At 43.6% G+C, this 26,607-nt stretch overlaps 1 protein-coding gene across 4 annotated transcripts in view; it reads left to right on the top strand.

Moving 5' to 3' along the window:
- The first annotated feature begins 305 nt into the window (after positions 1–305).
- Positions 306–26,607, top strand: part of LOC126356275 (liprin-beta-1) — a 299,230-nt gene continuing 272,928 nt past the window's right edge. The window contains exon 1 of one of the 4 annotated variants that reach the window (XM_050007143.1): positions 306–3,017. In XM_050007143.1, coding sequence (XP_049863100.1) covers positions 2,241–3,017 — 777 coding nt within the window. In that variant the 5' untranslated portion in view covers positions 306–2,240. The remainder of the gene's footprint in view (positions 3,018–26,607) is intronic. The other 3 variants (XM_050007138.1, XM_050007133.1, XM_050007141.1) reach the window with 3 other exon arrangements.

Here is a 26,607-nt window from a genome sequence, read left to right as displayed (position 1 = left end):
GCAATTCTCTTAAACTAAGCCCATCATTACTAACTTTCCTGATGCCAAACTGATCTCCGTGTAATAGATCGTCACCGTCTGTACAGTTTTGGCCCTACAAGTTTGGGACAGCCTCTCATTCGGTCTATCGCGCACCCCGTATAGGATGACGGCTCTAAGTGGGACCAGCCCTGCCAGGATTTGACAGTGCCGGTGCTGGGGTAGGCAGACAGATCTTCGCCTGGCGCGCTGCCCTGGTGCGTTTGGCCGGCTCTCGTTGGCGGTCTCGGGGGAGTGGTGGGGATATGTTGGGGCCGGGGTCATGTGCCAAGTGGATGACACTGTGCGCTGCGCCAGGCCGCGACGCGCCGCGCCGCTCTCGTATTTTCGCTCGTGTTTTTCTCGCCGCTAGCCTTCTTTTGTCGTGTCTTCTGCCGCGCGCCCTCCTCCCGGCGCTCTAGTTTGCTCCTCCGCCGGAGGGAAAATCAGAATGCGGCAACGACCGCCACTCGGCCAGTGTATTCCGCAGTAGCCGCGAGCGTGCGCGCCGCCCAGACGCACAGACGTGTGTGGGTCAGCGCTCCACCTGTGGGTGCTACGTCTTCCGGTGTGCAGTGGACGCAGCCGGCGCCAGTGCCAAGTCGCCACTGCGCATGCGCGGTAGCTACACTGCCGCGTGACTCGTTGGAACTGCTGCTCAGTGTCGGTGCCTGTGTAATTTTCTGAAGTTGCAAGTGTTACAAAAGTGCATCGTTTTCTACAGTTTACGCCAGATATTCCATAGGAATAATTTCGTAGGGCCGCGCACTAATTTCCTTCTCTCATTTCGTTTATATTGTTTCTTTCATGTTTTTCGAAAGGCTTTATTTTCAAGGAGTCAAGGCGGCTGTGAGTAGCAAAACTGTGTACTCGTACGATTGCGTCAGTTCCTGATGATAAACTCACCATTGCGGCGGAAACGTTTCATTAAGGGCAGGATTCCCATGAGGAGCTTCGTGAGGCATTTCCAGTTTAGTTTCTCAGATGATTGGGCGATGTCGGTTAACTGCAGAGTCTAGCTCTTTCATTGTGACTTTTGTAACTCAGGTGAAAACCACTACACATCTTACGAGTGGAAAATTAGAGCGCTCACAATGGGGAATTTTTACACTGATCGGTTATTCTCTCATTTCACCTCACCACTTAACTGTTTTAACCACGTCATGTACTATAAATGCGGAAGTGTGTCCCAGTGACGCGCAGTTTTCCTTCAAATTCTAGCAATATCTTTTCGTCGATTCACACGTAACTTGAATCAACAGTTTTCTCTGGACTTGGCACTATTTTGAAGTTGTTAGCCTGCTGCAGTTTGCGAAACCACAAATTACTGTTCTGGCGTATGTGCTGTCATGCCGGACGCATCTGCTGGCGGAAAGTAACAAGCGAAGTGGTTGTTTTCGATTGTCGCTGGTAGGCGCGCTGGCTCCGTATGTGCCTGACAGCTGCTGAGCATCGCACTTAATTGGGCGGCATCTGAGAGCGGGCCGAGCCGTGCGGTCCTCTCCGCGGCGGGCAGTGAGTCCCACTGCAGTGTATTTCTGGCCGTGAGTAACGCAGCGCGCCGGCCACTGCCTGCCATCGTGTCTTACACGGCGATGAGAACGACAACACCATTACGCGAGTTTTTGACACAGTATGTCAACGGGGAATCGTTTTCAAACCCGCCGTCATCGTCTAGAAGCTGAGACAGGCGAGAAACGTGCGAGAGGCACGGCAGCAAGTGGCCCCGCACGTGAGTGGCAAACTTCTCAATACCGCCGGCGTCCAGCTTGTGGCTTCAGGAACAGAAATTAAACTAAACTTTCCGCTTTAAAGTATTCGTATTCTCTGTTAGGCAGCTCAGTAAGACACCATACTCTCCTCTTACGTGTTCCAGATTTTGTTCACTCCTTTTTTTCTGCTAGTTACGATTACTTCGGTTTCGCCCAATATGAATAGCATGTTTTTCAGATCATCGTTCGACACGACACATTTCGAGACACTGTGTGTGATGTTCGACTGGCTGGTTCGAGCTCCTTAGTGACGTGTGCAATAGAAAATAATCCAGTGATTGACCGTCGGAGGCAGTGAGCAGTGGTTAAGTTCTCTTCCAGTCGTGTGCAGTGCGGTGCATTCAACTAACTGTTGAGTGCGAGGAGCAGAAGGAAGAGCTGACGTTGTAGTCGCCTGCTCGCTTTGTGTCGCATCCGGTAGCAAGTGGCTGACGAGTGAGTGGAGTGTCGATGCTGTCGGAAGCGGCGGACGACATGGATTCGTACGCGGCCGACGAAGAAGTGACGTTTCTGCTGCGCTTGCGGCCGACGCCGTCGCCGCCCGTGCCGCGTCGTAAACCCAGCTACGCCGGCATCGGGGTCGGCGGAGGCGGGGGCGGCAGCAGGCCCGGTTCGGGGGTGGGTCCGGGCGCAGGCTGGGACGTGTACATCGAGCGGCGCGGCTCCTCACCCGCCTACTACCAGCAGCAGCCACTCCAGCAGCTGCCCCCTGCCAGCAACGGATGGGGATCTTCTCCCGCGTTGGGCGGCGCCGCCCCCGGCTCGGGGTGGGACTTGACGGTCGAGCAGCCGGCCCCGGGGCCGCCCCCCGGCGTGTTCTACCGCCCCCAGCCGCAGCGGCCGCAGCCGCCGTGGGAGCGGCGCGCATCCTCGCCCGCCGCCCCCGGCTACTTCTACCAGCAGCAGGCGCTGCCCGCCGCCGAAGTGCCCTCTGCCTCCTGCTGGGAGCGGCGCGCCTCTTCTCCCGCCCCCGGCTGCTACTTCCAGACGCAGCAGGCCATGCCTGTGCCGACCGCGCCACCCCCGACGGAAGTGCTGGGGGCGGGCGCGTCGTGCTGGGGAGGCCCGCGGCCCGCCGCCCCCTCGTCCGCTGAGGAGTACCGGCCGGCCACGGTCCGCGCGCCGACGCCGCCCCCGTCGTCGCAATCGCGGCCACCCAAGCCGCCACCCAAGCTGCGCGACGCCGTGCGCCGTATGTCCGCCCCCAGCCCCCGTGCCAGCCCTAGGGTCAGTAGCTCAGCCTCCAGCAAGTGTTTGACCTCGCTTTGCTTGCCCGTTTGCATGGAAACACCTATGATGCCGACACTCGCTTAGCTTTTACAGCACTTTAAATCTTGATTATTGAAGCACGCGTTGAAATAATAAGCATACAAAGCGCATAAAATTCACTTGACAATGAAGAGTTGGGTAGGACACATTGACTCGTGCCAAATTCGCCCGTTAAGCATTATACAGGGTGGTCAGAAAGCGTGAAAAGTTTGTAAGGGTGTTACAGGATAGCCTGTGCTTGGAAATAATTGTGAAGAAAACAGTACGATACATCGGGCCATTTCTGAGTTATTAGCAACGAAGTTAGCTAATCTGGCCATTACGCGCAAATTCATGCTGCCCTCCAGATCAGATGCAATTGGTGTCAGTTGTTCTAATATCGTAGATCAGTGTTGGTCAACCTGGTCCCTACCACCCATTAGTGGACGGCTCGAGGTTTTGTGGTGGATGATAGGCGATAGAGATTTCAAAGACATCTTCGTTAGGTTTTCGTAAAATTTTCACCTGAAGCATATTAACACCTGTGGCGACAGCGTCTCTGGCGGCCCGTTAGAATTTGCGTGCACAACAGCGTGACTAGCGAACTTAAATGCTAATTAACTCGGAAACCGCACAACGTATCGACTTGTTTTCTAAACAGTTTTTTTCTCAGCAAAACCTACCGCCAACACTCTCACAAGACTGTTCTGACCACCCTGCATACTTCAAGAAGGTGCGCCCCACAGCTTGTAAATATGTGAAGAACGTCGTGATTTACCGCCAAGAGATGCCGATAAAATTTCTTTGTTGAACAACCAGTTTCGGTTGATTGTCCGTCGTCAGTTCATAAAAAATATTTACAACTTCACGCTAAGCAATAAAATTAATAGCGTCAAATAATAAAATCCATAATTCAGTGATGACTTCATGGCTTTTATTATTTGGTGCCATTGATTTTATTGTCTGGTATGAAGTTGTCGATATCAATAGTCATTAATTGGAAAAATATGTGTGTGTGTGTGTGTGTGTGTGTGTGTGTGTGTGTGTGTGTGTGTGTGTGTGCATGTGCATGTGCATGCATCCGCACAAAATACAAGGATTTTAAAAACAGTGGATATTTTAGCTCCATGAAAAAACTGTAAAATGGTCCTATTAAATTGTGTGTGTCTTCACATTCAGTCTTCTTGAAGTTCTGCTGATACAGTTGAACCAACATATTCGTTTCCTTCTGTGCATCCTCGTCTTCCGTCAGCTGCCAGAACCACATCATATTACTTGTTCTTCTGCATATTTGCTGGGAACGTTTATCACATTCAGCAATGTACTGCCTATTTGCTGTTATTTTGGCAGTGATGTAAAACCATGGCATCCATAATCTTGTGTATTTTCCATGATCGTAATGTTTTGGTAGTAGTGGAACAGCAGGGGCATCAGTCTATTTCGTTAGTGCAGGTTGCCTACATCAGAGGCAGGTATGCACTCAGGGGCAAACCTATTGTTCCCCTTGGATTGACAGGTACTTCTTAACCTATTGTTGTCCTAAAAAGATCCTTCCTCTGGATTAACAGGCACTTAACCTATTGTCCCCTCCTCCCCTCAGGAAACCTCCCTCCTTCCCTCACTGCTACAGGTAAACATTCAGGTCTGAGTTATTGGAATAGCCCCTCCCACTTTTATCAGTTTGATTGACTGCTTAATTAAATTGATCAGTTAATTAACCTCGCTGCCTCTGGTAAACCCTCTCCCCTCCCACCCTCACCCCATAAATTGGCGGGAAAAAGACTCAGTTCATCAGTCAGTTGAAGGGAATTATGTTGCATTGTGTGTGGAATATTGGAAATTTGTGGTAAGGTCTTATAGGACCAAACTGCTGTCCCTAAGCTTACGCAGTACTTAAGTGAATTTACGTTACACACACAGACACACACACACACACACACACACACACACACACACACACACACACACACGAGGGAGGACTCGAACCTCCGATGGGGGAGGGGAGCCGCGTAGACCATGACAAGGGGCCTCAGACCGTGTGGTTACCCTGCACAGCATGGAATATTGTTTAGGGACTTTAGACAATATATAGAATATTAGTAATTATTTATGGCAGTGTATGGAATATAGTTTATTTCTGTAGTTAAAGAATTTGTCCAGAAATCGATTGCTATGTATGGAATATTGTTTAAACAATGTAGACAATATGTGGAATATTGTTTATTTAAACAGTTTAGGGAATTCAAGGCAGTGTGTGGAGTTATGAAAACTGGTGGCCCTTCAGTGGAGAGAAAGGATCTCATAACAGGAAATTGAAGGGTATATTGTTTATTTATAAAAAAATCAGTTTGTGGGATTCGATTTCTCTTGCTCACAATTCTCTGCTGTTTGGAAACATGTAGGTCTTGTAAGAAGTAATCACATGGGGCAAACATGTTGCATAGCCTAATGTGCAGCATTCTACTCTGGGTATCTTAACCTAATGTTCAGGCCATTGTTGGCACTTAACCTATTGTTCTGTTAAGTGGTTTTCCATGTCACCCCCATTTCCTTAAACAATTGTACCGCTTTTGATATGAAATTAAATAATTAGTTATGTCCTCACACCAGCTCGTGGTCTCGCGGTAGCGTTCTCGCTTCCCGAGCACGGGGTCCCGGGTTCGATTCCCGGCGGGGTCAGGGATTTTTCCTGCCTCGAGATGACTGGGTGTTGTTGTGTCATCTTCATCATCATCATAATTCATCCCCATTACGGTCGGAGGAAGGCAATGTCAAAACCACCTCCACTAGGACCTTGCCTAGTACGGCGGTGCGGGTCTCCCGCATCGTCCCCTACGCTCCGTCGCGGAGTATGGGACTTCATCATCATCATCATCACCAATTTCTGGTGCACTTTTCGAATTTAATATGCTTTTGAAATCCATTTCTAGCGCATTGTTCTTTGTAACCCTTCTCCTTAAACTATTGTCTTGTGTTTTACACAAAAATTATGCAAATTAGCCTAGTCTTCTGCACTTAACCTGTTGTTCATATCCATGTCACACACTCAATGCACACCCTCTTCTTAACTATTGTACCGCTAAAACCACGTGGATATAACAAATTTATGTAAATTAATTACATCGATATTCTTCACATACATGCCGTTGTCTTTTTTTAATTCACAGCGTCCTATTGATCGGTGAAATATAGTTTAAATAAAAGATCGCTAATAAAAAACTCATCCCGCCATCCCCTGTCCACTGGAGCACACAGGGTGCTACAGCACACGCTCCCAGGAGTCGCGATCCACCGGGGGCCCCCATGAAGTGACGACACAGCTGTCAGCTGCCGAACCATGTGCAGGTGTCGGTTCAGGTCCCACAGGGATGAGGCACACTGGACACCCCAGAAATTCCTGTCGAAATACGTGTTCACCTAGGCACTGTTGCTGGCGTGATAGCACAGAGCTGTGGGTCCAGCGCTATAAAAATCTGTTCCAAAGCTTCCCAGAATAGCACAGGGTGCATTGTTCGTAGCAATCCTAACGGGACATGCGAGCTGCATCTAGGCATGCACCCATACTTACCTGCCCAGCTGACGCATCGCCGCAAAATGTTCGGGTAGAGACCGGGACCTGCTTCGAAAATAGCTGAGAATAGAAGCGATTACATTCTTCTCAATGGTGCTAACGAGACACCACGAATTCCCTTCCTGGAAATCGTGACATCTGCTGTCAACAAACGTCTCAGAAACATTAAACGATCTCACTGCTAAAAGCCTTCATCATGTTTGTGCACACTCGCGAAAACAACATAAATCATAAAACAATTTTTGTTGTTTGGTAAGAGAGCACTGTCTAAGCACAGACAGGGGGGAAATCAGAACAGTTACACGAACAGAATTCGAAGCACTGTCCTACAGAAGAGAAAAATTGCAAGGATTTTCGGTGTCTTACAGCTACTGGTCTAGAGATGTTCTAAAGCCACAGTGGCGATGAGTGATGGCATCCCTGCCCGAGAGATGGATGGTATGCTTCAGCTTGTCTTTGAACACTTGCTGTCTCAAAACTTTCCATAGGTATGTTGCCTCCATCTTGTTCGAAACAGTTTGTAGCCAATCCCAGCACTAAGGACGTCTTGTTAATGAATGGAACATTCTGATTGGATCTTACTGAAATTACCCTCCAAATTACTGATGCTGCTGGTGTGGGGGCCCTGTTCGTCTTTTTTTTTTCTTTCTGAAGACAAGACTTTCAGTGGCAAAACTATTTGTACTGATCACCAAATTGCTGTGACAATTAAACCCTTCAAAGTGGCCTACAGATCGTCGAATATGGAAAGACACCTACTCAATTACACTGCTCTGCCACTGAGGAGAGAAGCTTGAATAACAGAGCGTGAAACCAATCTCCAACTCAACAATGTATCACAGCATGCCGTGTCGATGTAGTAAACATACAAAATCGCCCCAGTTGCATCATGCATATAGCTGATCGACCACAAGACACTCATACATATACCGCGAAGACAGACAGCATAAGCACGTGCACCATAGGTACTCTCCTCGGTGCACTAGATATTTCCTGCGAGGTTGTCTGGTCATCTGCCCCCCCCCCCCCCCCCGACACATGACCAGAGCATACTCAGTAGACCGAAGTCACACTCAGAACTGTTGTACAAAGGCTGGGTTCGACCTTCTTGCTTGCTTGTGAGCTGGAGCATGCTGTAAAGCACTGAGTAACTGGAAACTTATCCTGTCTTCGAAGACCTTTATGTGAAATCTGAAAAAAATAGAGGAAAATGATATTTCCACTTGCAAATACCAATATCAGTGATGTAACAGATTCCAAATCATCCCTATAATTTACAAAGTCAACTAAGGTGTTTCTGATGTATAGAGAACCAGCAGACGTGTCTTCCACCTGACACTCCACAGTCGATGTTCCCCCAACTAAATAAAGACGCGAAATGTGCAGAAGCAGTCAACCAGACAATTTACAGGGGACAGAATAATGGTCCAGTGCAAACCCATGTCCATATTGAATCTTGTGAAATTTTCACCCGATCGCGAAAGCTGTCCAATGTATACTACGTTTTAGTTCGCTATTCGGACGGCTAGAGGACGACACGGTTAAGTCAGCTACATTCCTAACTCCCAACAATCCTCTCCATTCGGACAGCCCCTACTGGTACGTGAATCATTCCCGCCACAGTTCACCAGCGCTGCACGCCAACCACACATAGGCCAAATAGTCCTAGAAAACCGGTCACATATATATTTTATCCCTGTACTTTAATTTAAATATTAAGATCAGTCTCAATTGGATGAAATTCGACAGTAAGCGAAGTATCGGGAATACACCCTGCTAACGGTGTGACTCTGGAAATAGAAATATCTGTACCATTCTTATGACTTAACGTACTTTTCCCTTTGCTGTCGCAGTATTCCACGTCAAATCCATGCCTTCCTTACAACTGGACATAGTCGTTTCCTTTGCACATGTCACATACTTTACAAGGCTGTTGCTCAAGGTGAACCTATCACGTATCCTCTACTACTAAGTATAATACTTGGCCAATAACTGATTGCCTCCGGTACTAAATAATACTACCGAAAATCAGCGATGGGTGGACATGTCTCTTAAGTTTTTCTTACGAGTGGGACCACTGTCTCTTAGAAAGAGTGGTGCAATCGTCTTACAAGCCGCCAGATGTTAAAAAACACAACAATATTACTATCACAAGCGGTCTTGATTCTACAGGCGCTTACAAGTATCCATATTAAAAGCTATACTGGCTTAATAAATTGAGGTATGGCATTACCTCTTAGTGCAGTGGCATTTTCCAGACAAATACCGTGACAATGAATATAGACGGTGATCACAGGAGTGTATGTTATCAGACCAGCAGTGCGGTTACACATCGCTGATGGTGCAACCTCGTAATAAAATTACCGAATTTAGTAAGTGACTTGGCTAAGGAACATTGTATGAAACCGGTATTTTCGAGTAGCCCACGCCCCTGCTACATATTTCTCCAGTATTTGTAACGCATTCTGTCTCGATTCCACGTCAGAGGTTTGGTGATATATCGACTGGGTTACAGGTGATGGTTGATTGAGAAGGATCACAAACAGTAGATGGTGTGCTGTGAGGTAGTAACAAATGTACACTAGTTTTTCAGATCTCTTAGTGTTGCTGTCTGGGATTTGGAATCAAGTCTTTCCATTCAACCATATACCTGCATTGGATCCTATGGAGAAGTCCTTTGATGATTACAGCCACTAGTGAACCATATTTCTGGCACTCTCATATCTTTGAAAGAGTCACCTTTTTTTCGAACTGGAGTCCGCAGCTCGTGGTCGTGCGGTAGCGTTCTCGCTTCCCGCGCCCGAGTTCCCGGGTTCAATTCCCGTCGGGGTCAGGGATTTTCTCTGCCCCGTGATGACTGTGTGTTGTGTGATGTCTTTAGGTTAGTTAGGTTTAAGTAGTTCTAAGTTCTAGGGGACTGATGACCATAGCTGTTAAGTCCCATAGTGCTCAGAACCATTTGAACCTTTTTTTCTCGAATGTATCAGCTACAGTAAAATTTTAGATAGTCCCTATGCCTCTTCCAACTGCCATCATTTCTGCAGTTTTGCAAATGTTCTGACTCCCCCCCCCCCCCCCCATCATCTGTGCTTAGACAGTGCTCTCTTTCCAAACAACAAGAATTCATTTATGATTTATAGTGTTTTCGCGAGTGTGCACAGACATGATGAATTCTTGTAGTGGTGATGAGAAAGTTTAATGTTTAGAAGACATGTTTTGACAGCACTGTGTCACGATTTCCAGGTAGGGAATATGCGATGTCTCATTATTACCAGTGGGAAGAATGCAATTAGTGTAATTCTGGGCTATTTTCAAAACAGGTCCTGGTCACTGCGTGAACATTTCCCGCCATGCTTCAGTCTCACTGGGCATGTAAACATGGGTGCACGGCTTGATGCAGCTCGCATGTCCCATTAGGATTGCTAGGAACAATGCAATGTGTGCTATTCTGGGAAGCATTGGAACAGATTTTTGTAGCGCTGGACCTACAGGTGTGCATCAACACGCCAGCAACGGTGCCTAGGTGAACACGCATTTCGACAGGAATTTCTCGGGTGTCCAGTATGAAAGGGATGCCACTGCCTCATCCTTGCAGTACCTGAACTGACACCTATGTGTGGTTCGGCAGATAAAAAAATGCACTGTTGCCTGTGTTGTTCCTCTACTTGTGGTCTATCACTTCGGTGTGCAGGTGGCGATTAAACTGCCAGTTTATACGGAGTCACCTTTATATGTTCTTGGACTGCACTTAAGCTTATTATATCGTCCCTAGCAGTAAGGGAATGTGTAGTAAAACCGTATCAAACCTTTTAAAGAATGTAAGCGAACCACTCACGACTTGATCATTTTTTCGCTCTTTCCATCATGCAGAAATACTTCTACTTCTTCAAAAATCGAAAACTATTAATTCTAAACACTCCGCATACGGAGTATGATTGCTAAAGCTGAACATACTAACGTAAACAAGTTGTATACTCCCGTCCATAACTTTTTACATCCGATGAGATGTATCATCAGCGTTTACTTGACTTTTAAATGGACTTTGCTAGCGATATTCCAATGGCAACTATTTGTGAGGATATTAATGTGCACTTCAGGAACAGTAGCACAGGTAATCCACATGAGATATCCAACCGCGATGTGTTGCTGGCAATGGAATTTAAGGACGACGAATGTTAATGTTCGTTAATGCGGAGATAACATAACTTTTGTTGTAACAGGTAGATCAGTAACTCTAAAATAAACAATGATGAAAAACAGAACAAAAACTAAATTTTATATTATTATATTGTTGAAACCTTTTTGCAGAAAATTCTCGAAATTTCTGTTTCCTCCATCGCCATAAAATCTACCACGTCTTCGAGCACTGGAAACTTTCTGAGAGGCATCGAATGTTTTCTTCCTGCCTCAAGAAATTTGCAGCCAGCTCTTTACTAGTGTCAAACAATATTAGATCAGAGGTAAACAACAGTACAGCTGCAGTCGTGAATTTTGTACTTTTTACTTAGCTGTCGGTTTCACTATTACATTACATCGTCATCAGGCCCACTGACAAAAGTAGATCGGATAAAATCTAAATGTGTGTAGTCGTCGTGGAAGCCACATAGGATAACCAGTGTCCGCTTACCTGTGATGTAAACGAAGTGATCACTTTGTTCATCTGCCGAAATTATCACGTCGTTTATGTCAGAGATGTTTCGGAGAACAGACAGTTGTGTTAAATATGGCGAGCCGGCGGGCAGCTGCAGGAGACAACTGCATCTAGTCTGCCAGCGTAAAAGAAATTGTCAATTTAAACAGGGAGGTAGATGACGTTAAGGAAGAGAGAAGTCAAGAGTTTAAGTCCCGTTAACTGTGTTTTTTAGAGACGGTAAACAAGTTCGGATTGGTTCCTTTTGAAGTAACCACCCCGACATTCGCCTTACCCGGTTGAGGAATAAAAAGAAAAGGTGAATCATCGTTGCTAGACCAGAATGTGAACCCCAAGCCTCTTGAATATCAGTTTCTCTTCTGTTAACCGCTGTCCATCTCGCTCCTTCCAGTCAATCTGATGATTCTCATCGTGACATCTGCTGTAAAACTGTTCCTGGCGACTGTGTTGTTCGTTGTAATAGAATTTTTCATTAACACACTGATAACAGTTGTACACGTTAAACAGTTGTTCCCTGGAGAATAAGGCATCATCCGTAAGCAACTTGAAACGCGAAAAACTCACATTGTTGGGATGCTGACAATAATCTCCTAGCGCCCAGACACAAACAGTTACTTGCCTTCGAATACCTCAAAACGAGAATTTTGTACGTGATATGGCTGCAGGCAGTTTTCAGTGAAACATCCTAAAAAGTTGATATTTCCTAGTTCAGAAGCTCGTTCTCTGATATTTGTTGAATTGTTGATTAGAAACGTTAGGGTTTACAAATGAGTCCTGCAGTCTTCTTTTTGATGCGGTCCGCCACGAATTCCTGTCCGCCAACTTCTTCATGTCAGAGTAAAATTTGCACCCTACGTCGTCAATTATTTGCTGAGTGTGTTCCAGTCTCTGTCTTCCCCTACTGTTTTTAGCCTCTACATTACTCTCTAGTACCATGGAGGCTGTTCTCTGATGCCTTAACAAATGCCCAGTCAACCTGTTCCTTCATCTTGTCAGTGTTGCTCCAGATGTTCCTTTCTTCGTCGATGTTGCGGAGAACCCCCTTCACTACTTGTTTTATCAGTCCATGTAATTTTCATCATACTTCTGTAGCACCACATCTCTAACACTTCGATTCCCTTCTGATCAAGTTTTCCCACTTTCCATGTTTGACTATTACACAATGCTACATTCTCAGAAATTTCTTCCTCAAATTAAGGCCTATGTGTGCTACCAGTAGACTTCTCTTGGCCAGAAAGCCTTTTATGTCCTCTTTGCTTCCAAGGTAGCAGAAATCCTTGTCTTTGCCTACTTTGTGACCACCAAATTTGAAGTTTCTGGCTGTCCACATTTCTACTGCATCTCATTACTTTTTCTCTTTTTACGGTTTATTCTTAATCCATATTCAATAATCATTAGACTTCATTCCATTCAACATATCCCGTAATTCTTCATTTCCACTGAGTGTAGAAATGCCATCAGCGAATATTAGTGACATCCTTTCACCCTGAATTTTAATCCTACTCTTGAACCTTTCGTTTATTCCCACCGTTGCGTCGTCCATGAATAGATTGAACAATAGGGGTGAAAGACTAGATCCTTACACCCTTTTGAATCCGAGCACTTCGTTCTTGGTGTTTCACTCTTATTGTTCACTCCTGCCGCTTGTACATTTTGTATGTTACCCGCTTTTCCCTATAGCTGAACCCGATTTTTCTCAGAATTTCGAACGTCTTGCGTCAGTTTACATTGTCGAACGCTTTTTCAAGGTCGACAAATCCTATGAACGTGTCTGGATTTTTCTTCAGTCTTGCTTCCAGTATCATGCACAACGTCAGAACTGCCTCTCTGTTGCCTTTACCTTTCCTAAAGTCGAAATGATCATCATCTGGCAGATCCTCACGTTTCTTTTCCATTCTTCTGTATATTACTCTTGCCAGCAACTTGGATGCATGAGCTGCTAAGCTGATTGTGCGATAGTTTTCGCACTTATCTGCCCTTGCTTTTTTCGGAATTGTGTGGGTGATATCTTTCCGAGAGTTCGATCATGAATAATCGTTTCGTTGCCATTTACCGTAATGATTTTAGAAATTCTGATGTAATGTTTCCTATCCCTTCTACCTTATTTGATCTAAGCCTTCCAGAGCTATTTTAAAGTGTGCTGTAGTATTGGATCCCTTATGTCATCCATATTGACTTCAGTTTATTGTTCTATCAAGTCATCGAATAAGTCCTCCCCCTCATTGATGCCTTCAGTTTACTCTTTCGACCTATCTGCTCTCTCCTCTATGTTTAAACAGTCGAATCCCACAGCAGCCAGGTCGTAGAAAACCGCATCTATAAACGCAGTTAGCCCGCTCCTCTTTACTGGAGATAACTTACTCTCTCATACCTGATTAGGTTTCCTTTTATGGAGTCATCTAGAAGACAGATTTCAGATGATGAACGTAAGTAGTACGTTTCACTGGACGTTGGACTCTCCTGTATTTATCTGCTTAGAGGAAGAAATATGAAGTAATTATACTCTTTAAAAATTGTGTAATTTTATTTAAATTGATTGACTCCATATGCAATGATAATTGAAAATTTCTGCCAGGACCAGAACTCGAACCTGGATTCCTGGTTTCGTATTACCTTTAGGCTACCCAGGTGCGTCGTTTGGTCAGACCCAGATTGTAAGTGTCGCTGGTCGCTTCGTGCTATTTGCCGAACGCCTTTATACCGATATTCTTCCATCATCTGTGCACCTCTGCAAAGGAGATAGATTCTAGCTCTCAGAGCGATAGATTCAAACTCTGAAAGCGAAACTCTTGCCGTACGATGGTCTTTAGGTTAAAACTGTAGGAATAATAATGGCACAGAATCATCAAGATGTTCCGTATAAATCATCTTCTGAATGTTACAGTTCTTCTTATTTCCGTCCTTCCTAAGAAAATCGTAGAGGAATTCCTCCTTTTTCAAAACACCTTAGTTTTCTTTTCAGCCAGCTATGTTTCAGCACTTTTTTGTGCTATGCCCAAAGGGTTCGTTTATTTTTCTTCCTACGTGGAGCTACTGGATATTTATGCTAGTAGTTTGAGGTCTACTGTGAAATATACAGCTTGTCATCTGCAGACAATAAAACGTTTTTTGTTATAAAAGTTTTGTTATAAACGTTTTGCTCTTTGCGAGTGACAAGCTGTAGATTGCGTAGTATAAAACGAAAAACGAACCCATTGAAAACGGCACAGAAAGTGCTGAAACATATCCGGGTGACAGGGGGTACCAGGTTCGATACCTGGTCGGGTCAGGGATTTTCACCTGCCTCGAGATGACTGCGTATTTGTGTTGTCCTCATCATTTCATCATCATTCATAAAGTGGCAAGATTGGACTGAGCTAAAGTTCGGAATTCGTACGGGCGATGATAAACGCGCAGTTGAGTGCCCAACATACCAATCATCATCATCGTATCTGGGTGAAAGCAAAATTACAAAGATGTCTTGCGTAAGACAGAATTCCTCTCCAGTGTTCTGTATTGTTGTATCTACGACTGTATGAGGCTGTAGCTCAAATTAGTCGTTCTTATCTTTATACACAATTTTTCTTGCAAAATTGTGAATTAATGTCTATTGAAAAACAGTTTTCTATGGTATTAACAGATTTAAATGAGCATTTGTGATCGGTTTTGTATGAAAAATATATTACGGCATGACTTAGAAATTATTCCACGTTTCAATTATTTTCCCATATTCCGTATTTACCACATTGGTGTCAAATGAAAGTTTTCTCATGACGACTTAATTATTGAGTTTAGTGTGGAAAGAGGCACCTCTCGCATCTTCGTCTCGGATGAGCTGATTCTTTTTTGAAATACGTGTGGTAAATAAACTGGCGAACTGCCTTAACGGTAAAGCTTTCTTTCTACACGACATTTTACTGTCTCATGACATTTATGGCTAGTCAACACCATTAAGAATCTAGCGAAACCCTATTAACATTACCGGGAAGAAGGATACGATACTTTTCTAATTGTCAAGGCTTTAGTATAAACTTTCGTATTGCCATGACGTTCAGTAAGGAAGTAATAAGACACTCATAAATCGAATAGTACTTACGAACACCATAATGTTTTCAATCTCGATTGTATTGGCGGTTGCCCGTGTTATTACTTTCCAAATTTCGTACGCACGTACTATAGTCCAAAGAAAAGCTTAAGACGAACTGTATAAAAATTCGAACCTCTGGATTTCTATTTCGAAAACGTATGCTCAAGTCGAGGCGGTTCCTGCAGTGGTTAGGACACGGAATTCGTAATTGGAAGGACGACGACTCAGATCCCCGTCCGGTCACAGTAATTTAAGTTTTCATGGTTACGCCAAATCACCTCAAGCTAACGGTGGAATAATTCTGCCAAAAAAGATCACGGCCGATTTTCTCACCAATCTTTTCCGGCTTCGTGACTTCCTTGTCATCGCACTGACGTTCAGTAGACGTCAAACCCTAACGTTTCTGATATTGTGTAAATGTGAGGTCAATCCAAAAATATGTTAAATCATTATTTTGCGCTAGTGTGAATAATAACAGTTAATTTTCATTGTTCTAGACGTCTGAATCTAAATGCATCCTCTTGAGATGCTTTATTCTAGCTCCAAACAATTGGACTCGGTTCTCCTCCCACGTTTTCTCAAACTTTGGTGGATTGCAGTTTGAAATCCTACGTTTGGAGTTTTACAGTACTTAAACATGATGGAGTATACTGTTACCGACGGGAATGTGTGCGTCGGTATTTTGTAGAACGGTTGCTGGTGCCTCACTGTAACGGGACAATAGAGTAGTACGCAAGGGGTGATAATAACTCGCTGAGAGCAACAAGTCGTCGAAGTGGCCTTTGTGCAGCTCACGGCAGTCGACAATGGACAAGGGCGGTGGCCCTTCAGACTTGTGAAAGTCCCACTACTTCGACTGTCGCCTCCGAATTTCGTGTCTGCTCTCTGGCTTCTGCGTTGTCAGCGACAGTGACACTCGCTTATATTGTGTTATACGTAACGTTACCTGAGTAATTACATATTTCAGTTTCCTCCTTTTGATAGAGAAAAGGAGAAACGATTGGTCAAAATATTCTTCTTGAGGTTGGCTCTACATGGATGTGAAAATTGGACGTTGTTGTAGACAAACAGAAAAAAACTTAGATGCGGTGGAATTGGGACCTGGGAGAATGCTAACGAGGAATAACTGGACAGATGAAACCCAATGAAGATGTTCTGAAAGAGATCAGCGAGCAGAGAATTCTCGTAGCAACTATACAAAAAACGAAAACGATACTTTTTGGACATTTATTGAGACACAGTAGTTTCTAAGATACATGATGGAATTAAAACATTTGGAAAGAGAACCCAAGGGGAGACCAAGAAAGAAAATTGTCGAAAAACTATTGGAAGGGAAGAAGTGCCAAACTTATGAAGAAATGAAGAGGACAGACCGAACATTTAGGACTCGTATCAGCTCAGGTGTGTGGTAGCACTTTATTGGGAATAGATCGAATTCTTTCCATTTGCAGTCTGTGCAGCATTTACGCCTGGAGTTACGTACGCAGTGCGCAAGTCCCAACAGGAAGGGAACTCGTTTTCACTGTCGCAGATCTGTGGTGTAGAGGTAACGCATAAGTTGCACCGGCAGCGACTTTTCAAACCGGATTCACTCCCTTGAATGGTGAGAGATTTTTTTTTTCGGACTAGTTCCGCACAGTCGCCTAATGAACAAAATACTATCGTACGGAGTACTACACCAGGTTTGTGATTGGGTTGAAGAGTTTGTAGCAAATAGAACGCAGCGTGTAATTTGTAACTAAGTGAAATCTTCAGACGTAAATGTAACTTTGGGCTTAAAGTAAGGGAGTGTTATAGGAACTTCGTTCACTAAATGGAAATCGTCGAAAGCACCATGGGGTTGTTCACAGATGATGTGTATAATGGAGTTTCAACGCTAGAAAATTGTAGAGAAATGCTGAAAGTATTGCAGAAATTCTACGTATGTTATATGGATTGCAGTTGACAACATGAACGGATATAAGGAAATGCACATAAACAGGAGGAAAGTTCCGTACATGTATGATTACATGATTACCAAACACACACTAGAAGCAGATACAGCCAGTAACTATCTTGGAGAATGCGTAGGAGCAGTTTTAAGTGGAACGACGGCATAGAACCAATCGTAGGAAAGCCAGATACCAGACTAAGATTCAGTGGAACAACCCTCAGGAAGTACACCCCATTCATGAAGAAAGGAGCTCACAGAACCGTCGTTTGAGGGATGCGCAAGTACTGCATCACAGTCTGGCTCTAAAGACCGCGTTGTACACTGGACATTAAACTATCACAATATGGGACCCTTACAAAACTAACTCAGGAAATTCAGAAAATCGAATGCGGAGTACTGACGTTCGCAACACATTCGTTTTGTTAGCGCGAAAGCGCCCGCTGGATTCGCTCTCTCTCTCTTCTATCAGTTCTAACTCGTAGGGTCTTAGATTTATTAACAGTACTCAATAATCAGACAAACAACCGCCTTGTAAGCCATTTCTTTACTGACTGAATTACATTTCCTTGAGATTTTTCCTATGAATCTCAGCCTGTTTTATCTGAAAATTTGGCTTTTAGTGCCATGAAACCGTTAGTGATGTAAAAATGGAGTCAGTACAGTTGAAGCGGTTTATTAATACTCAAGATGCTTCACAAGTTGGATCTCTGTGCTCCAAATAATTTTCGGACAGTTCATTCAAACCAGAGGACCGCGATCGACACTGAGTACGTTGCTGCAATTAGTAAGCTTAGCATGCATCCCGCTTGCTGTCTCCACCAAATCAGCCGTCCGCCCGTAGAAAGTGAGAATGATCTGAGAACCGAAGGGACAGGTGGCATTCGTACCACCTGTCTGGAGTAACTGAGAAAGAACAAGCAGACCCCGCAAAAGAGCTGCTGAATAACAGTGCAGGTAAGCAGCTTATCAGTAAGGGCCAGCCACCTCCGACAAGGCCAGGGGCTGCTCTGGGCTTGATTTCATGAGTAACAAGAAGCATATTCCGCTTCTGCGCGGAACCAAAGGTCTGCAGAGAGCGAAAATCGTCTTCTCAGATGTTCGCAACTGCCCCGATGAGAGATAAATCTGGAATGCTCTTTGTGCTTCGCTTCATGGAACCTTTTGTCTTGTTATTTGACAGTGATTCTTGAAAGAAGAGTGTTACAAATGAAATATCAAGCAACGGTGGTCCAAACGCAGGTAGTGGCCGACTGATTAACTAGTCACCACCACACTTCCCCTGCACACGCTTTGGAAACTTGGCTCCAGCAGTGAAGCCAATTATCGGAAGTCATTTAAAAAAAAAAAAAAATTGATGTGCATGTTGAATAAACTAGCAGAAAACGTCAGTCGCGTGAAATTCTTTTTGTTTCACACGAGTGTATACGGCTAAAGTCCTGTAACACATTTATCCACACCTTGATGACGGTGGAGGTGATATTACTGTTTTGTAGTTGGATAGTTCGTTGCCTTTCTTAACTCTGTGGGTACCACTGGTATCTGTCTTAAACCACCATTTTATTAATTTCGTTTTGAAGTACGTAAAGGTGCCTTATACATGAAATCGCCGATAATATTGCAAGACTTTTTTTTTCTTTTTAGTGCTCGTATTGAGGCCATCATTGACACTGAAAGTAAGTATATCTAAAGCCACTGTCAGGTAAATTTGAATTTGTACTGCTGCTTTTATAAGTAGATTCGAAATGAAGCCACTGGGGCAGCATGGACTTTTGATATAAATTTATTAAATTTTGGGCCCATTTTGCATGTTACATAGGAATATAATTTGTTTTTGGCGTTATGAATTCATGGGAGTTTCGAGATGTGGGAAAATGCGAAATTGCAGCCAAATATATCACAGGAAAATGGGTGGTTGAAAACTGTATGTCCCAGTGTTTCCAGAGTGAAATCGCAACTTTAAAGCAGTTGATTGTTAACTTTTTCCTATGTCTTCTTACTCTGATAAAAAACTTTACTAGGAAACACAGAGCCAACCGGTTGCAAATAACTATTTGGTACGGTGACCTAGGTTTCGACATCTCTAAGGATGTCTGCATCAGAAGGAAATTTTAAGAAACCCTACAAAACAATTAAGTTTGACAAAAACATTAACCAAGTTGACAATTGTCGTGTCATTCAAAGGCTACTTAAGTAAAGTTACGCTACGAGAAGATAGTGATCAAAGTTTAGAGCGTATATGCTCAAGTCAAAAATTAAAATTAAAAACGTTTCAGCCATTGGCAAGTATGCCTTGCTAGCAACAATATTAGACGATCGGCTCAGTGGTTTATATTGTTGCCTCGAAAACAATAGAAGTCAGAGACATGTGCCCATTTGAGATATTATAACAAATAATTGAACCACAGTTAATTATAAAAACAAAATACGAAGGAAGAGAAATTGGACCAAACTGCTGAGGTTATCGGTCCCTAGTTTTACACACTGATGAAACTAGTTTACACACTCCCACGCCCGAGGGAGCACTCGAAGGCCGGCCGGAGTGACCGAGCGGTTCTAGGCGCTACAGTCTGGAACAGCGCGACCGCTACGGTCGCAGGTTCGAATCCTGCCTCGGGCATGGGTGTGAGTGATGTCCTTAGGTTAGTTAGGTTTAAGTAGTTCTAAGTTCTAGGAGACTGGTGGCCTCAGAAGTTAAATCCCATAGTGCTCAGAGCCATTTGGACCATTTTGAAGGACTCGAACCTCCGACGGGGGGAGCCGCAAGAACCGTGACAAGACGCCCAAGACAGCAGGTTACCCCGCGCGGCAAAGGAAAAGAGCTTAATGTATTTTTGAAAATGCAAAGTATAACTAAGAGTCATCTGTTAGGCTTTACAGAAATTCCCATTAGGTGACGCACAGAATATTATAGAATATTTATACAAACAGCTGTACAATCAAAAAATATGAGCATGAAGGTAACACTAAAGGTAAACATCTCTGAGATTCGAAGAATATGTTTTGGAACTAGAGGCAGAAAAACATAGTAAAAAAATGAAGGAATCAAAATTCCGCGAGTAGTGGATTAAAACACTGAAAAATTTTTGTTACCTAATTGTAACTGTTCATCGAGGATGATGCCAGCGTTCTTAGAAACAGTCTTGAAAATCTCCAGCTCTTCTAGTACGCCAAGCCCATGACCTTTCTTTTTCCTATATAAAACGGAAATTGCTTTAACACTTTCCGGGTTGTGACTGGAAATTAATAGATGATCAGCAAAAGTGGAATTATGTACATTAGTGCCCCTTTTTCCCAGCAAATGTTCCTTGTGCCTGGCACTGAAAGATTTTCCAGTTTGTCCTGTATAATAAACGGGACATGTGTCACACGTGATTTTACAAACTCTTGAACTGTATATAGGACTTGAGACTGTGAATAAGATATTCCTGCAAGTTATTGTTAGTGGATAAGTAACGTTGCATCCATATTTTTTACTAGATGGTGACGAATTTGTAAGAAGTAGGGCCTAAAAATGGAATTGAAAAAAACTTTTTTATACTCGTTACTATCAGAAGTAGTTCTGATACCTGAAGTGATCACTTTAGCGCCAGTTTCAACTCTGAATGTCATTGCAACTGACGAGGGATCATAGCCCTTATTAACTGCAGTAGTATCCATTACAGTGATCTCTTCATTAAGCTTATCAGGTGACAAAAGTGCAGAAACTACACGATGAATGCCTGAAGAATGGAAAAATGCTTTTTATAGGAATGAGGATGCACTGAACTAGCGGGCACAATGTGATATTTATTAGTGGCTTTTCGAAAAATACCGAAAGAAAATCTTTCGTTGACAATAGCAGTACTGAGGTCAAAGTAATGAAGCTGAGGTTCGTTATTTTCTAATTCACACATCAAGCTGATTTTTTTCACGAAGGCTGTCAAAAATTTTAAGCAAATGCTCAATTTCTTCCCGGGAAGCTATTGTCGACTACGTACCGAAAACGTGACAAAATACTCAGATCAGCAACTGAAAAATTAGTGAATAATTTTTCTTCCAGCGAATTAATGGAATTATCGGCCGAGATGACCGCCAGTGGATTACCTATTGCCAGGCTGTCAGGCTGATGGTATGGTTTGCCACTGAAAACAAAATAGTTTTATTTTACTACTATTATTAGCAAACGAATTAGGTCAGTGATTTACTCATAAGAAATATCTTTCTTAAAAGTACATAGTTTTTTTCGACGATGTCAATAGTAATTTGAACAGGTACATTAGTATATAGGTTCACAATATGGAGTGAAAACAGTTTAGTATCTTGATCACACTACAAATCTTACATTTTACTGACTAAATTTTGACAATTGACAACAGAATAATTTGAGAATGAAATTTTCGCTCTGCAGAGGAGTGTGCGCTGATGTGAAACTTCCTGGCAGATTAAAACTGTGTGCCGGACCGAGACTGGAACTCGCGACCTTTGCCTTTCGCGGTAGATGCCTCAGATGGTAGAGCACTTGCCCGCGAAAGGCTAAGGCCCTGAGTTTGGGTCTCGATCCGGCACACAATTTTAATCTGCCAGGAAGTTTCATAACAGAATAATTATCTCGACAAACAGTGGATTTTTTTTATTTTTTGCTGAAGAAACGATGCTAACTCATGATATGCACTGTTCATACTGTTCACAATCGGACGTATCGGATGTTGAATTTCATGTACTTTAAACAGGGAACGCATATCTGATGTAAGCTTTGACATTGCCTTCTTGCAATGTAACTTTATGTGAGTAACCTTTGTATGTCATAACAGTTGTCATCTTGGTTAATGTTTTTGTCAACCTTAATTTTCTGTGTGTTACTGTATAGGGCTTCTTAAAATTTCATTCTGATGAAGACATCCTTATAGGCGTCGAAACCTAGGTCAATGTACCAAACAGTTATTTGCAACCTGTTGGCTACGTGATTTCTATGTTGAAACTTATATACGGTTGCTGACAGAAAGCCATGTGAAACTGTATGTCAATAGAGGTTAACTTTGCGAAAAATTTTAAAATAATATTTTTTTCGTGTTTGAGACAGAGTTATTCTCTCTTCTCGTCTCGTCTCCCCCCCCCCCCCCCTCTTCCCCCTCCCGCCGTTTTTTCTCCTCCTCTTTCTTTTCATTAAATCTTAAATATATGTCCGAAAGAACAGGCACCACCTATATAGTTAAAAGCGATGACGGTCAATGGTCAAAAAAATGGCTGTGAGCACTATAGGACTTAACATCTAAGGCCATCAGTCCCCTATAACTTAGAACTACTTAAACCTAACTAACCTAAGGACATCACACACATCCATGCCGGAGGCAGGATTCGAACCTGCGACCGTAGCGGTCGCGCGGGTCCAGATTGAAGCGCCTGGAACCACTCGGCCACAACGGCCGGCGGTCAGTGATCCCTTTAGTGTAAATGCACACCAACCCGAAACGCTTACGGGAATCGGCGAGATGCCGCGAGTAACGAGGCTAATGAGCAGCGGCACTACGTCAGCAGTGCGTGGTATAGCTTGAGAATATGGGTCTAACGAGAGGCGTACTACGGCAGTCTTTGCGGTTGTGCTGACACTGTGTCCGTATGACATAGTAGACTGCACTTGTGCCTAGTAAGCAGGACACCCGAGTTCGAATATCACTCCGGGACAAATTTTCTACATGCCCCAGTAATATAAATCAATCCCCACTGGGAGCTAAGTCTTTAATTCGTTTGTGTCGTGATTAAGTCTTTTTCCTCTTTATTTAAGTAGTGTAATGTCATGTTCGGAATCGGAGTGTAAAGGGAAGACATACAAAGGAAGGAAATACTTTTATTAATGGACCACAGTAATAATAATAATAATTATAATAATTACGAAGTCCATCACGTTGTCCACCATCCTTCTAACGAGTCACAAGACGCACACATCAAGCACAGTGCATGAGAGGTAGAATGCATTGTTTGGAATCATATAGGACACCTATCCGTCAAGAGCGAGGTGTGCCCCAGCAATATAGTGACTGGTTTCCCAGGCGTTTTGCAGCCTATCTGATGTATCTAATGTCATGTGGTGTGCTATAAGCACGAACATGAACTCAGAAATGAGCCAGGTGTCCGACCTTATGGGGAGTCGCGGTCAGTGCCCAGCATCCCGTACTGTTTAGCTCGAAGCAGGAGAAAGCCGCACCGCTCTAAGTTTAGCCGGCTGCCATTCTCTGTCGGTCGCTGGCCCGTGATTCCTCGTTCCCCATCTTTATCCACCCGCTGAACTAGCCTACAAGTTTGGTGACGAGATATTTCTGTAAAATGCGGGTGGGAGCGAATGGAATTGAACTGTAAGTAAGTTGAGAATTTAACGTTGCGCCGAGGCGTTACGGGAGGCGTTCAGTTAGTAATGCAGCACATCTTTTTCTCGCCCAGTATCGGTTGTCATTTACCCTCTTTTGGCGGAAAATCAGAGCATCGCAGATATTCATAGGCGCTTACAGAATGACTACGGACACTTGGCAGTGAACTAAAGCACGGCGAGTCGTTGGGAGAGGCATCTGCCATCATCGCAACAAGGTCCGGGCAAACCTGTCCGATCTCCCGCATGTTGGCCGGCCGCGCGCAACTGTGACTCCTGCAATGTTGAAACGTGCGGACACTCTCAATTGAGCTGATCGACGAATTACAATCAACCACCTCACTGCACTACTGGACGCCTTTGTTGGTAGTACTGACACGCACGTACACCAGTTGGGGAACTCAAAGGCGTGTCCCTGCTGAGTTCCTCGCCACCGAACAGAACGTAAAGAGCTTCCATCTCCACTAAATGACACACTCCGCGGGAAGCAGTACGTGGATTATGGGGAGATTATTGTTGCAGCAAGACGTTGGTTCCAACGTCGACCAATAGAGCGTGGTATCATGCGGGAATGCAGGCCCTCCCAGTAAGGTAGCGCAAGGCCGTCGGATTGAACGGAGATTATGTTGAAAAATGGGGTTTTATAGCCGAAAGAGTGGGGAGTAATATGGTGTATTGGAATAATGCTTTCCGGAAAAATGTGTTGGATTACTTATTGAACGCCCCCTCATATTGCAGACCAAACACAAAATCTGTCGGACAAGTGAGGGAAGTGGGCCTCAGCTGACTTGCCGTAATAACCACGTTTTCTCCTAAAGTGATTTACTGAATCGTAATATTATCCCGCATCGGGATGGCCAGACAAAGATTTGTATTCCGCTCGTTTCGCATTGGAATCCAGTGTCCTAATTATCGCATTACACGCCTCGGTGAATTTCACTGTCATTGCCGTCAAGGGCGTTCATAATAAGTGATGTAGTCGATCCCATTAGAACACGTCTAATTACTGTAACAGTAATTTTATAGCATTATAGATCTAGAGAAAGCTTTTCACACTCTCGGCTATACTTCATTCTCTGACATTCTGACGGTGGCAGGGGCTATATATATATATATTATCTGCTGCTTGTACAGAAACGAGACTGTAATTATAAGAGACAAAGCACATGAAAGGGTGGGCGTACTTAAGAAGGAAGTGAGACAGGGCTGTAGCCTCGCCCCGATTTCCTTCAGTCTGTATCGAGCAAGCTGTGAAGAAAACAAAACAGAAATTTGGAGAGGGGATTAATGTTCATGGAGAAGAAATAGAAACTTTCAGGTTTGCGGATTAGAGTTTAATTGTCATAGACGGTAAAGGACCTTGAAGAATAGAATGAATGAAATGCACAGGACCTCAGAAGACGTTGTAAGATCTACATCACCAACAATAAAACAAGTGTACAGAAATGTAGCCGAATTAGTTGGTTCTAAGGTATTAGTTTAGAAAATGAGGCACTAGATGTAGCAGATGAGCTTTGCTTTTTGCGCAGCTGAGTAACTGATGATTGCCAAAGTAGGGATGATACGAACTGGTAACACGAATAGCATTTCTGAAAAACAGGAATTTGTTAACATTCACTATAAATTTGTGTTAGGAAATCTTTTCAGAAGGTTTTTATTTAGAGCGCAGCGCAGCTTTGTACGGAAGTGGAGCTTGGACGATAAGGTCTGACAAGAAGTGAATAGAAGCTCTTGCAATGTCGTGCTGCAGAAGACTGTGCAAACTTAGAAGGGTAGATCGGATAACTAAGAAGGAAGTACTGAATGAAATTGTAGAAAAGAGGAAGTTATGACACAGCTTGACAAAAGTATGCCATAGGATGATACGACACATCCCGAGACATCAGATAATGGGGGTATATGTGGGGCGAAAACCTAAGGCCTGCATACAATAAGCGGATTCTGTTGGATGTAGGCTGCAGTAGTTGTGCAGATGTTAAGAGGCTTTCACAGGAAAGACTAGCGTGTAGAGCTGCAGCGAACCAGTCAACAACAACAACTAATAATAATAATAATAATAATAATAACAATCGCGGTCATCGACTACTGAGGTGAAGCTCATAACTGTTTTTTTCTTTCACAAATTTCTCTTTTTATTTAAACATGAGAGCCTGGTCAGGCGCTTGGCTATAGCGACGTCAGAGGAAACCACTGTCACTAGTGCAGATTGGAGGTGAATTGATTGATGTAATATGTCTGTCCAGATGCCCTTTATCTGTATTTGATTATCTCTTGACAAGTATTAACGAATAAATTCTCTGGGAGTGTACATATTCAACACAGATCGTGAGACAAGGTTTTAAGAAAAAAAAACTGGAATCTTTTTCCAACTCGGTTTTCCAGTGAAAACAACTAGTATACAATATGAAAAAAACTGTACATGCAGTCCCACCCAGCCTGTATCAATAAGGGAGGTGACTAATTTTTTTACAGGGAAGATAATCACCAAAGTGGCCTGAGTCCTAGAAACTTCCAGTGAGAAGCTACAAACCAAAATAGATGCCAACTGCAGGTGGATGCACTATTAGACAACCAGTAATAATACTCAACATTTATTCTCATTGTGGTTGGATGGCCTCTGTAAATCTTGTTCTAATTGTACAGGTTTGTCCTCAATCGCGGTCTTCGAAAGTCCACCTTGCAAATTATAGCTGTTGTGTTTTAAGTGTGTGTGTGTGTGTGTGTGTGTGGTTTTGTTTCTACAGCATCTCACGTTAAACAGTGAAGCCCGTGATATCTTTCAGTTAAATGAACATTCCACTTAAAAGCGACGTAACATGTAAAGAACTTGTGAATCTTGGAGAGAGTGGAAGGAAAATGGCAGGAGAATGCTCATTAAAGGAATGCTGAAGAAGCAGCAGCAGCTTATTATACGGAATTACTCATAAGTAGGCCTACCTGTAAGTTTTCAATAGACGACTGCTCGAGAACTGCAAGAAGACATACAGAAAATGTACACATGTTAATGG

Source organism: Schistocerca gregaria, chromosome 3 (genome assembly GCF_023897955.1).
Source record: "Schistocerca gregaria isolate iqSchGreg1 chromosome 3, iqSchGreg1.2, whole genome shotgun sequence".
NCBI lineage: Eukaryota > Metazoa > Arthropoda > Insecta > Orthoptera > Acrididae > Schistocerca > Schistocerca gregaria.
This window is presented reverse-complemented; position numbering and strand designations above follow the sequence as displayed.